Here is a 13,381-nt window from a genome sequence, read left to right as displayed (position 1 = left end):
ATATATATATATATATATATATATATATATATATATATATATATATATATATATGTATATATATATATATATATATATATATATATATATATATGTCGTACCTAGTAGCCAGAACTCACTTCTCAGCCTACTATTCAAGGCCCGATTTGCCTAATAAGCCAAGTTTTCCTGAATTAATATATTTACTAAAAAAATTTTCTTATGAAATGATAAAGCAACCCTTTTCTCTATGTATGAGGTCAATTTTTTTTTATTTTAGTTAAAATTAACGTAGATATATGACCGAACCTAACCAACCCTACCTAACCTAACCTAACCTATATTTATAGGTAAGGTTAGGTTAGGTAGCCAAAAAAAGCTAGGTTAGGTTAGGTTAGGTAGGTTAGGTAGACGAAAAAACATTAATTCATGAAAACTTGGCTTATTAGGCAAATCGGGCCTTGAATAGTAGGCTGAGAAGTGCGTTCTGGCTATTAGGTACGACATATATATATATATATATATATATATATATATATATATATATATATATATATATATATATGTCGTACCTAATAGCCAGAACGCACTTCTCAGCCTACTATTCAAGGCCCGATTTGCCTAATAAGCCAAGTTTTCATGAATTAATGTTTTTTCGTCTACCTAACCTACCTAACCTAACCTAACCTAGCTTTTTTTGGCTACCTAACCTAACCTTACCTATAAATATAGGTTAGGTTAGGTTAGGTAGGGTTGGTTAGGTTCGGTCATATATCTACGTTAATTTTAACTCCAATAAAAAAAAATTGACCTCATACATAGAGAAAAGGGTTGCTTTATCATTTCATAAGAAAAAAATTATAGTAAATATATTAATTCATGAAAACTTGGCTTATTAGGCAAATCGGGCCTTGAATAGTAGGCTGAGAAGTGAGTTCTGGCTACTAGGTACGACATATATATATGTTTCATTGAAACATGTATATATATACATTGTTTAGGGCTTCTATCCCTCTGACTAGTGTTCTAGCATCTTGGTTTAATTGGAAGAGTTCTCCAAAGGTTATCTTCGTTCGAGGTGAAGAAAAAGAAATAAATCACTGTAGAATGTATTACACTTAATTTAAAATTTACACAACGTTTCGAACCCACATGGTTCATTCTCAAGTGATAAGAAAATACAGGGCGTGTTAAATTTATACCATTAAGGGTATAGGTGAAGACAAGTAGACCTATACAAATGGGTCAACAATAAGGCATGAAGGGAGGGGGGGGGGGAAGGTAAGGCGTAAAAGAATAAGGCGAAAATAGGGGACGAAGCAAATACAAAGATTGATCAGGTGTAGTGGGCGTAGCATGTTGAGCAGCGTCTTCTATGTTGGCATCTTCATGTTCCGGTCCTGTTCTTACTCTCATGGTGGGTAGAGTGAATAGTTCCGTAATTTGGGTATTTACGGCAGGTTGTTCTATTTTGAACACCCGACCATAAATATTTTGCCATATGCAAATTTCTGATTGAAATAGAAATTTCCTTCAGTACTTTCGTACTTAATAATAAATCTTCAGAAGGAAGGATTTACAAGTCGTTGTTGTTGTTGTTGTTGTTGTTGTTTTAGATTTAGCTACTCAGAACAAAGTGTCCATGTAGCACGGGCTATGGTGAGCCCGTAACTGAGTTCGGTTATTCGCGATAACTTTGTTACTGTGATATTTGGGTCAAAGTTTTAAATGGAGGTGGGCGTGTCCTCCTTTTCTCCCGTTTCGTCTCCGCTGCTGTTTTAGTCCACTGGCTTTAGTCTTGTTTAAATAACATTATCTTGGTGGCAGATATAGATGCACAGTGTTCACTAGTGTGTCCCATTCTTCAATGTTCCTCTAATCATGGTAGTCACTGTGGAATGTGGATCTAATGCAGCTGTTGTCGTTGGATTACTGTTGAGTTTGATGCGCAGGGCTTCAGTAGCTTCACATTCCAGTAAGTAGTGCAATAGTGGCGCCTCTGCTGCTGTTCCACAGATGTGACACTCTTTAACTATTGGGTTCGTTACCTCCCAGCAGCACTTGTAACCAAGGCTGAGTCTGTGTATGGCTACTGCAATGTCTCTGGATATATTTTTGTCAGGCTTGAGAGAGAGTAGTTCCCAGTGGCTTGTTCGTACCATATCGCAGTGAATCTTCCTTCCGCTACTTTGGCTCTGTGACGACTTTTGATAGTTGGGAGTATTTTCTTCTTGATTTGCTCCTTAATCTGTGAAAAACTTGGAGGCATTTTAATCTGTAAAACAGGTAGAGCAGTAGCAGTTTTTGCTAATGAGTCTGGCTCTTCATTACCAATCTATGTCAATGTAACTTGGTATCCAATTTAGAGTGATTGACAACCCAAGATTATGGGCTTCTTTTCCTATATTTTGGATTTCTGTGAGTTGTATATTATCTCTGTGCTGACTGGATAACAATGCCTGGAGCGAAGATTTAGAGTCGGTATGAATGATGACATCATGTAAATTATTCTCAATTGCATAATTTATGGCTTCCTTCAGGGCATATAATTCTGTTTGCAGTGTTGAGCACCCACTACTCATGCTCCAGTAAGCTTCATGGTTGGTAGTGTAAACTGCTGCATCAGCAGAACCTCTTTCTTGATCAACTGATCCGTCTGTGAAGATGTGAGTCGTTGTAGGTCTTGAGATGGTTCCCATTTGTTGTTCTATGACTGCTTTGAGCCTCTGTGAGTCACATGCTGATTTTTTTAACTGGTAATCCTTCAATGATTATCTTTAGACTCGAGTCCTTCCCATGGAGGAGGCTGCCGGAGGTGTTGATATGGTCTATCTTCCCCTTTGTTTATAATGGTCCATTTTAAGTTCACTTTCTCTAGAATCTTGACCAGATTATCCGTTCCATGCACTTGTTCTATATTGAAGGTTTCTCTGAAGCGATCTGTGTATGCTGTCTTTCATTGACAGTCTGGCGGTGGTTCCAGCAAGTTGTGCTGTTATGGTGGCTATCCTTTGTTGGATCCTGTTTTATAATGCTGGTAAGTTGGTTTCCATTCTAAGGTTCTCTCTACGCGTCCATATAGGTGCTCCCAGCATTGTTCTCAGAGCATCATTTTGAGACACTTCCAGTTTCTCCCATTGGTTATCACTGAGGGATGTAAGGAGCAGGAGCAGCATAGTCGATGAGTGACCTAACTGCTTGAACGTAGTACATTTTGAGTACTGGTAGAGATGCACCCTCTCTAAGACTGGTCAGGGAGCGCAAAGCTCAGTTTCTGGCTTTACAGTGTTGTCGAAGATATTTAATTTCTTGAGTGAATTTCAACTGGTTGTCTATTATGACTCCTAGGCATTGAAAAGAGGTAACCCACTCAATTTCTTGTCCTTGTATTGCCAGTCTGATGTCTTGAGATCTCATTTTAACTACCATTGCTTTTGTTTTTTTGCTGTTTATTTTCACTGCTATGGGTTCCGCTTCCTTGCTGATAATATCTTGGCATTTTTGTGCATGGTTCCTTGCGCCTTTGTCATTGATGATGACCACAAAGTCGTCTGCATAGTTAAGAAGTTTGGCTTTTGGTAGCTTGAGCTTCATGAATTGTTCCATGAGACAGTTGAAGAGGAAGGGGCTTAGTATTCCTCCCTGCGGAGTTCCATTTTCCAACCTCTTTGAGGTCGATGTTTTTCCTTGAAATTTGACTTTAGCTTCTCGGTTTAGCAGACTTCCTTTGGCAAAAGCAAGAGCGTGTCCTTTGATTTCCTTATCCATCAGGCAGCACAGTGTAGCTGGAGCACTGGCTAACTCGAAGGCTTTTTCTAGATCTAGAAAAATAAGGATTCCAGGTTATCTTATCTTGAGGTTATCTTGAGATGATTTCGAGGCTTTAGTGTCCCCGCGGCTTTGTTCATTGATTTTATCCAGGAGGGAGGTAAGGCCTTCTGTGGTTCCAACACCATTTCTGTAAGCAAACATATTTTGGTGTAGTGGATTGGGTTTCCAGTCAATTCGAGTAAGAGCCATTCTTTCCTCAGCTTTGGCCAGACAGCTTGTTAATGAGATGGGTCTTGGATTTCCTGGGTCTTTGGGTTTCAGAATGGGAACTATAATTGCACTGTTCCAAGAGAGTGGTCGAGTTCTTGTCATCTATACTCTGTTGATGAGATTCAAGAAAGTTTCTTCACCCTTTTCTCCTAGCTTGGCTAGCATATTGTAAGTGATTTTGTCCGCACCTGGAGCTGTGTTTTTTAGTTTTCTTTGTAGCTCTTCTGAGTTCTTTCAGATTGAAAGGTTGGTCTAGTTCGTCAGGAAAGGCTAAAGCATCGTCTATTTTTTTCCATCTTGCTGCTTGAAGTCTTTGTTGGTGAGTCAGAGATACTTGAAGATGTTGAGTGGAACTATCTCTTGAAGCAAAGAGATTTGCTAATCTTTCTGCTTCTTGCTCTGGAATTATGTCAGTAGATTGGATATATAGGGAGGAAAGAGGCGAAGGTGAGATACAATGACATATATGAATGGGATTCAATGGATATAAATATAAATAGGAGCTGCATCGTATGGGTCAATAGGCCTTCTGCAGTTACCTTCAATCTTATGTCCTAATGTCTTTAATAAGATAGTGGATAATAATAGGAAATTAATGAGATAGTGGATATGAACAAGGTATTAGTGTGACAAATAGTGTATCAATGATCCTACTCAAGTCGCCCTTTAACTGATCAATCAAAAATGGATCTATATTATACAACCCAATAATTTGTATAATTTATATCAAACCAATGGTTTGCATTATTTAGATTATAATTTAAAGCTCATTTTTACACTTTATTATAGTCTGACGCCTCGCGATGCGTTTCGCAAGGTACTCCTTACATTTTCAAAGACAATTTTACCGCGTTTAACATCGTATTATATATTTTTGGGTGAGGTGGTGGATGAATGTCATAACATGTGGGTAATTAATTGGATATTAAATGTATAAATGAATAAATGGATCACGGTGCTATTAAATGTATCAACAGGGCGGCCGAGCGGACAGCACGCTGGACTTGTGATCCTGTGGTCCTGGGTTCGATCCCAGGCGCCGGCGAGAAACAATGGGCAGAGTTTCTTTCACCCTATGCCCCTGTTACATAGCAGTAAAATAGGTACCTGGGTGTTAGTCAGCTGTCACGGGCTGCTTCCTGGGGGTGGAGGCCTGATCGAGGACCGAGCCGCGGGGACACTAAAAAGCCCCGAAATCATCTCATGATAACCTCAAGATAACCTCAAGGGCAACTTATGTTCCTTTGGCAGGGTCATTGGAGGCTGCCTGTGCGTTAGGTTCTGGGTCTTGAAGTGACCCACTTAAGAAAGTGAACCACTCTTACGAAATCTAACAAAATCCAGCTTTGCCTCACTCCAGATCTTCTAACTTTCAGACAAAACTTATATGTGGAAGACAGCTGAAGCTTAGCAGGTAATAGCAACTTAAAGCATTGCCTGAACAACGGGCAGCTGTAGCGTTGTTGCATGCTACTAACAGCCGCTCTAATTCAATATGATATGCATTAATTTCTTGATGAATTTAAAATTGCACCGAGATTAAAACACGCAAATCTCATTTCGTTCATAATGAATTTTATGTGAAAATAGACTGACAGGGACGTGATAGATATTGACCTCTGTAGCATTGTCTATCAGAGACGTAATAGTGAGTGGCAGCTGTCAGGGGCAAGACAGTGACTGGCTGATGGACGGTTCTTTGTTCTATTATTCACATTCACCCAAACAAAATTAAAAATACTGCTCCCAAAGGGCTCTTAAACGAAAAGGATTTCCCCCTAAATCATTGCTAAAAATTTAGAGGCTTAATAATTCCCGTGAAGAATGACTCCATAACTCCTACAAATTACCACTTGCCTAGAAATCTTTTGAGGGGAAGAAACGTTGGTGAGAGAGACTTGTATTTCTGATTACTTCTGCTTGCAATGGTGGTCTCATTTGCATGTTACGGGTCCCTTGTAGCAGTTGACGGGCCCCTTGTAGCAGGTGACGGGTCCCTTGCAGCAGGTGACGGGTCCCTTGCAGCAGGTGACGGGTCCCTTGTAGCAGGTGACGGGCCCCTTGTAGCAGGTGACGGGTCCCTTGTAGCAGGTGACGGGTCCCTTGCAGCAGGTGATGGGTCCCTTGTAGCAGGTGACGGGTCCCTTGCAGCAGGTGACGGGTCCCTTGCAGCAGGTGACGGGCCCCTTGTAGCAGGTGACGGGTCCCTTGCAGCAGGTGACGGGTCCCTTGCAGCAGGTGACGGGTCCCTTGCAGCAGGTGACGGGCCCCTTGCAGCAGGTGACGCGTCCCTTGCAGCAGGTTCTGGGTCCCCTGCAGCAGGTGACGGGTCCCTTGTAGCAGGTGACGGGTCCCTTGTAGCAGGTGACGGGTCCCTTGTAGCAGGTGACGGGTCCCTTGTAGCAGGTGACGGGTCCCTTGCAGCAGGTGACGTGTCCCCTTGCAGCAGGAGACGTGTCCCCTTGCAGCAGGAGACGTGTCCCCTTGCAGCAGGTGACGGGTCCCTTGCAGCAGGTGATGGCCCCCTTGCAGCAGGTGACGGGTCCCTTGCAGCAGGTGACGGGTCCCTTGCAGCAGGTGACGGGTCCCTTGCATCAGGTGACGGGTCCCTTGCAGCAGGTGACGGGTCCCTTGCAGCAGGTTCTGGGTCCCTTGCAGCAGGTGACGGGTCCCTTGCAGCAGGTGACGTGTCCCTTGCAGCAGGTGATGGGTCCCTTGCAGCAGGTGACGGGTCCCTTGCAGCAGATGACGGGTCCCTTGCAGCAGGTGACGGGTCCCTTGCAGCAGGTGACGGGTCCCCTTGCAGCAGGAGACGTGTCCCCTTGCAGCAGGAGACGGGTCCCTTGCAGCAGGTGACGGGTCCCTTGTAGCAGGTGACGGGTCCCTTGCAGCAGGAGACGTGTCCCCTTGCAGCAGGAGACGGGTCCCTTGCAGCAGGTGATGGGTCTCTTGCGTCACCACAGCTTCCTCTGTGGCGTGCAGCAGGCTAGGGACCGCCGGGCCTTGGGTTAAGCTGTCTGAGGCAGCAGTGAAGCTGTCTGAGGCAGCAGTGTACAGGGATGTGAAGTGTGGTATACCTTTGGTGATGCTGGAAATGCTTGTGTACCAGACTTACGTATTCCAGTGACCTTTGTGGTTGTGCTGGGGCTCCTGATTGGGTTCCCGGAGGGCCAGCTCCGCCGGTTTTTTGTGGGGATATGGACGTGTCCGCGCCACTCAGGGAAATGTGCTGAGGTCTGGAGGTCTCCGGAGCGTCCTGGCTGGTACCCGGACGGTTACCTTGAAGCTGAGGAAGGCCATCAGTCGTTCATGGTGCTGCAGGGGTTCAAGGTGAAGTATTTTTTATGCTGGTAAAGAGCACACGTGTTTCCCGGTGCTGGTGGGGAGCACACGTGTTTCCCGGTGCTGGTGGGGAGCACACGTGTTTCCCGGTGCTGGTGGGGAGCACACGTGTTTCCCGGTGCTGGTGGGGAGCACACGTGTTTCCCGGTGCTGGTGGGGAGCACACGTGTTTCCCGGTGCTGGTGGGGAGCACACGTGTTTCCCGGTGCTGGTGGGGAGCACACGTGTTTCCCGGTGCTGGTGGGGAGCACACGTGTTTCCCGGTGCTGGTGGGGAGCACACGTGTTTCCCGGTGCTGGTGGGGAGCACACGTGTTTCCCGGTGCTGGTGGGGAGCACACGTGTTTCCCGGTGCTGGTGGGGAGCACACGTGTTTCCCGGTGCTGGTGGGGAGCACATGTGTTTCCCGGTGCTGTGTGGCGGGGCACCAGGCTGCCGTAATGGTGCCGTCCGGATGGTCAATATCTTCCGGCAGGAGGATTTCCCGCCTCTGCTTGGCCATGTGGATCTGGTGGATGGTCCTGATGGGTCGGCCCCCTCCCCCCCCCTATCCCCCCTTTCCCCCCTCCCTCTCCCCCCCCCCTGCTCACCGCAGTGATTGTGGCGTTCTGGGTGCGGGGTGCCCGGCTGGTGGTGTAGTGCCAGTGCCGTGCCCGGCTGGTGGTGTAGTGCCAGTGCCGTGCCCGGCTGGTGGTGTAGTGCCAGTGCCGTGCCCGGCTGGTGGTGTAGTGCCAGTGCCGTGCCCGGCTGGTGGTGTAGTGCCAGTGCCGTGCCCGGCTGGTGGTGTAGTGCCAGTGTCGTGCCCGGCTGGTGGTGTAGTGCCAGTGCCGTGTCCGGCTGGTGGTGTAGTGCCAGTGTCGTGCCCGGCTGGTGGTGTAGTGCCTGTGTCGTGCCCGGCTGGTGGTGTAGTGCCAGTGCCGTGCCCGGCTGGTGGTGTAGTGCCAGTGCCGTGCCCGGCTGGTGGTGTAGTGCCAGTGCCGTGCCCGGCTGGTGGTGTAGTGCCAGTGCCGTGCCCGGCTGGTGGTGTAGTGCCAGTGCCGTGCCCGGCTGGTGGTGTAGTGCCAGTGCCGTGCCCGGCTGGTGGTGTAGTGCCAGTGCCGTGTCCGGCTGGTGGTGTAGTGCCAGTGCCGTGCCCGGCTGGTGGTGTAGTGCCAGTGCCGTGCCCGGCTGGTGGTGTAGTGCCAGTGCCGTGCCCGGCTGGTGGTGTAGTGCCAGTGCCGTGTCCGGCTGGTGGTGTAGTGCCAGTGCCGTGCCCGGCTGGTGGTGTAGTGCCAGTGCCGTGCCCGGCTGGTGGTGTAGTGCCAGTGCCGTGCCCGGCTGGTGGTGTAGTGCCAGTGCCGTGTCCGGCTGGTGGTGTAGTGCCAGTGCCGTGCCCGGCTGGTGGTGTAGTACCGGTGTCGTGCCCGGCTGGTGGTGTCGTGCCCGGCTGGTGGTGTAGTGCCAGTACCGTGCCCGGCTGGTGGTGTAGTGCCAGTGTCGTGCCCGGCTGGTGGTGTAGTGCCAGTGCCGTGCCCGGCTGGTGGTGTAGTGCCAGTGCCGTTCCCGGCTGGTGGTGTAGTGCCAGTGCCGTGCCCGGCTGGTGGTGTAGTGCCAGTGCCGTGCCCGGTGTCTATGCCCCCCCCCCCCTGGTGCTCTCTCGAGTGGGTCGCCTGGGGTGCGGAGCCTGGAGCAGGGGGTGGTGGATCAGGGGGACCGTAGCGGTGATGCTCGCGGCCTTGTTGTGAAACGAATCTGGGCCCCCCAGGGCGCCTGACAGCTGAGTGGACAGCGCGTCGGATTCGTGGTCCTGAAGTTCCGGGTTCGATCCCTGGTGGAGGCGGAGACAAATAGGCAAAAAGTTTCTTTCACCCAGATGCCCCTAGCAGTAAATAGGTACCTCGGAGTTAGACATCTGCTACGGGCTGCTTCCTGGGGGTGTGTAACAAAAAAGGAGGTCTGGCCGAGGACCAGGCCGCAAGGACGCTAAGCCCCGAAATCATCTCAGGATAATCACTCCCTGTGGAGCATGTGTCTCAGTGGCCCGAGGTCCCTGTGGCAGGTGCTGCTGTCCCCCGGGGGCGTGAGGGGCGGCCAGACCCCTCTGACAGTAGTGTGGTTAAGTGGAGTTTTCTATTTTGCCCAAATGGATCCTAAATTGACGTGTTTCTCTGAGTGTGAGTGGTTTGTGTTGTGGGTGTTTTGTTTGGTGTGTGTGTGTGTGGCGTGGCTGTCTCTCTCTCCTGCTGCTCCTGTGTGTGTGTGTGTGTGGCGTGGCTGTCTCTCTCTCCTGCTGCTCCTGTGTGTGTGTGTGTGGCGTGGCTGTCTCTCTCTCCTACTGCTCCTGTGTGTGTGTGTGGCGTGGCTGTCTCTCTCTCCTGCTGCTCCTGTGTGTGTGTGTGTGTGGCGTGGCTGTCTCTCTCTCCTGCTGCTCCTGTGTGTGTGTGTGGGTGTTTTGTATGGTGTGTGTGTGGCGTGGCTGTCTCTCTCTCCTGCTGCTCCTGTGTGTGTGTGTGTGTGGCGTGGCTGTCTCTCTCTCCTGCTGCTCCTGTGTGTGTGTGTGTGTGGCGTGGCTGTCTCTCTCTCCTGCTGCTCCTGTGTGTGTGTGTGTGGCGTGGCTGTCTCTCTCTCCTGCTGCTCCTGTGTGTGTGTGTGTGTGTGTGGCGTGGCTGTCTCTCTCTCCTGCTGCTCCTGTGTGTGTGTGTGTGTGGCGAGGCTGTCTCTCTCTCCTGCTGCTCCTGTGTGTGTGTGTGTGGCGTGGCTGTCTCTCTCTCCTGCTGCTCCTGTGTGTGCGTGTGGGTGTTTTGTATGGTGTGTGTGTGTGGCGTGGCTGTCTCTCTCTCCTGCTGCTCCTGTGTGTGTGTGGCGTGGCTGTCTCTCTCCTGCTGCTCCTGTGTGTGTGTGTGTGTGTGGGTGTTTTCTCTGGCGGCTGGCTCCTCCCCAGTGTCTGTGGGGTCGGGTTTGTGTGCTGGCTGGCTGTGTTTGTAACTTTTTTTGGTGCGAATTTTGAACGGTTTGTACTCCCTGTCATTATGTACTGCCTTGTGTTATGTGCTTTCTGTCATGTTTCCTGTTGGCACGCCTGGGTGGTGCGGGTTGCTGTTTGTGTGTACTTTGTTCTATTTCCTGTGTAATGTTTCCTATGTAATGTTTCCTGTGTTATGTTTACTGTGTTATGTTTACTGTGTTATGTTTACTGTGTTATGTTTACTGTGTTATGTTTACTGTGTTATGTTTCCTGTGTAATGTTTCCTATGTTGTGTTTACTGTGTTATGTTTACTGTGTTATGTTTACTGTGTTATGTTTACTGTGTTATGTTTCCTGTGTTGTGTTTACTGTGTTATGTTTACTGTGTTATGTTTACTGTGTTATGTTTACTGTGTTATGTTTACTGTGTAATGTTTACTGTGTTATGTTTCCTATGTTATGTTTACTGTGTTATGTTTCCTGTGTTATGTTTCCTGTGTAATGTTTCCTGTGTTATGTTTCCTATGTTATGTTTACTGTGTTATGTTTCCTGTGTTATGTTTACTGTGTTATGTTTCCTGTGTTATGTTTACTGTGTTATGTTTCCTGTGTAATGTTTACTGTGTTATGTTTCCTGTGTAATGTTTCCTGTGTTATGTTTCCTGTGTAATGTTTCCTGTGTTATGTTTCCTATGTTATGTTTACTGTGTTATGTTTCCTGTGTTATGTTTACTGTGTTATGTTTACTGTGTTATGTTTCCTGTGTTATGTTTACTGTGTTATGTTTCCTGTGTAATGTTTCCTGTGTTATGTTTCCTGTGTAATGTTTCCTGTGTTATGTTTCCTATGTTATGTTTACTGTGTTATGTTTCCTGTGTTATGTTTACTGTGTTATGTTTCCTGTGTTATGTTTACTGTGTTATGTTTCCTGTGTTAACGTGTATGTAGCTGTAATTATGTTTTCCCATTGGTGGTGTATTGTTTTGTTCGCAGTGTTTCTTCATCTGTTCATGAAGATGTTCTATGTTCATGTGTGTGTGTTCTGTGTTTCTATGTTCATGTGTGTGTGTGTGTGTGTGTGTGTGTGTGTGTGGGTGTGTGTGTGTGTGTGTGTGTGTGTGTGTGTGTGTTCTGTGTTTCTGGTTCAGTGTATGGTGTCTACTGTTGTGTTGTGTGCCACCTGTTACGTGTGTTGTGTGCCACCTGTTACGTGTGTTGTGTGCCACCTGTTACGTGTGTTGTGTGCCACCTGTTACGTGTGTTGTGTGCCACCTGTTACGTGTGTTGTGTGCCACCTGTTACGTGTGTTGTGTGCCACCTGTTACGTGTGTTGTGTGCCACCTGTTACGTGTGTTGTGTGCCACCTGTTACGTGTGTTGTGTGCCACCTGTTACGTGTGTTGTGTGCCACCTGTTACGTGTGTTGCGTGCCACCTGTTACGTGTGTTGCGTGCCACCTGTTACGTGTGTTGTGTGCCACCTGTTACGTGTGTTGTGTGCCACCTGTTACGTGTGTTGTGTGCCACCTGTTACGTGTGTTGTGTGCCACCTGTTACGTGTGTTGTGTGCCACCTGTTACGTGTGTTGTGTGCCACCTGTTACGTGTGTTGTGTGCCACCTGTTACGTGTGTTGTGTGCCACCTGTTACGTGTGTTGTGTGCCACCTGTTACGTGTGTTGTGTGCCACCTGTTACGTGTGTTGTACGTTAGTCTTACGTTGTTTTTGCTTTTTTTACCTTAGTTTTATTGTGTCTTCCTTTGTGCACTCTTGTAGTTACTGTCCGAACTTGGGACGCCGCGTGTGGGTGGTCTTGTAGTTACTGTCCGAACTTGGGACGCCGCGTGTGGGTGGTCTTGTAGTTACTGTCCGAACTTGGGGCGCCGCGTGTGGGTGGTCTTGTAGTTACTGTCCGAACTTGGGACGCCGCGTGTGGGTGGTCTTGTAGTTACTGTCCGAACTTGGGACGCCGCGTGTGTGCACTCTTGTAGTTACTGTCCGAACTTGGGGCGCCGCGTGTGTGCACTCTTGTAGTTACTGTCCGAACTTGGGGCGCCGCGTGTGTGCACTCTTGTAGTTACTGTCCGAACTTGGGGCGCCGCGTGTGTGCACTCTTGTAGTTACTGTCCGAACTTGGGACGCCGCTTGTGGGTGGTCTTGTAGTTACTGTCCGAACTTGGGGCGCCGCGTGTGGGTGGTCTTGTAGTTACTGTCCGAACTTGGGGCGCCGCGTGTGGGTGGTCTTGTAGTTACTGTCCGAACTTGGGGCGCCGCGTGTGTGCACTCTTGTAGTTACTGTCCGAACTTGGGGCGCCGCGTGTGTGCACTCTTGTAGTTACTGTCCGAACTTGGGGCGCCGCGTGTGTGCACTCTTGTAGTTACTGTCCGAACTTGGGGCGCCGCGTGTGTGCACTCTTGTAGTTACTGTCCGAACTTGGGGCGCCGCGTGTGTGCACTCTTGTAGTTACTGTCCGAACTTGGGGCGCCGCGTGTGTGCACTCTTGTAGTTACTGTCCGAACTTGGGACGCCGCTTGTGGTGGTCTTGTAGTTACTGTCCGAACTTGGGGCGCCGCGTGTGGGTGCTCTTGTAGTTACTGTCCGAACTTGGGACGCCGCGTGTGGGTGGTCTTGTAGTTACTGTCCGAACTTGGGGCGCCGCGTGTGTGCACTCTTGTAGTTACTGTCCGAACTTGGGGCGCCGCGTGTGTGCACTCTTGTAGTTACTGTCCGAACTTGGGGCGCCGCGTGTGTGCACTCTTGTAGTTACTGTCCGAACTTGGGACGCCGCTTGTGGGTGGTCTTGTAGTTACTGTCCGAACTTGGGGCGCCGCGTGTGGGTGGTCTTGTAGTTACTGTCCGAACTTGGGGCGCCGCGTGTGGGTGGTCTTGTAGTTACTGTCCGAACTTGGGGCGCCGCGTGTGGGTGGTCTTGTAGTTACTGTCCGAACTTGGGGCGCCGCGTGTGGGTGGTCTTGTAGTTACTGTCCGAACTTGGGACGCCGCGTGTGGGTGGTCTTGTAGTTACTGTCCGAACTTGGGGCGCCGCGTGTGTGCACTCTTGTAGTTACTGTCCGAACT

The 13,381-nt window shown here is 48.9% G+C and overlaps 1 protein-coding gene across 1 annotated transcript; it reads left to right on the top strand.

Moving 5' to 3' along the window:
- The first annotated feature begins 5,945 nt into the window (after positions 1 to 5,945).
- On the top strand, positions 5,946 to 6,890 carry LOC138353805 (autotransporter adhesin BpaC-like). Its single transcript, XM_069307216.1, has one exon. The coding sequence runs from the start codon at positions 5,946 to 5,948 to the stop codon at positions 6,888 to 6,890; it is 945 nt and encodes a 314-aa protein (XP_069163317.1).
- The last annotated feature ends 6,491 nt before the right edge of the window (positions 6,891 to 13,381 follow it).

Source organism: Procambarus clarkii, chromosome 59 (genome assembly GCF_040958095.1).
Source record: "Procambarus clarkii isolate CNS0578487 chromosome 59, FALCON_Pclarkii_2.0, whole genome shotgun sequence".
NCBI classification, from domain to species: domain Eukaryota; kingdom Metazoa; phylum Arthropoda; class Malacostraca; order Decapoda; family Cambaridae; genus Procambarus; species Procambarus clarkii.
Note: the sequence above shows the minus strand (reverse complement) of the source record. Positions and strands in the feature narration are given on the sequence as shown.

Excerpts from the sequence above, each read along its gene's own strand:
- LOC138353805 (XM_069307216.1), top strand. The coding sequence starts at position 5,946 with ATGGTGGTCTCATTTGCATGTTACGGGTCCCTTGTAGCAGTTGACGGG.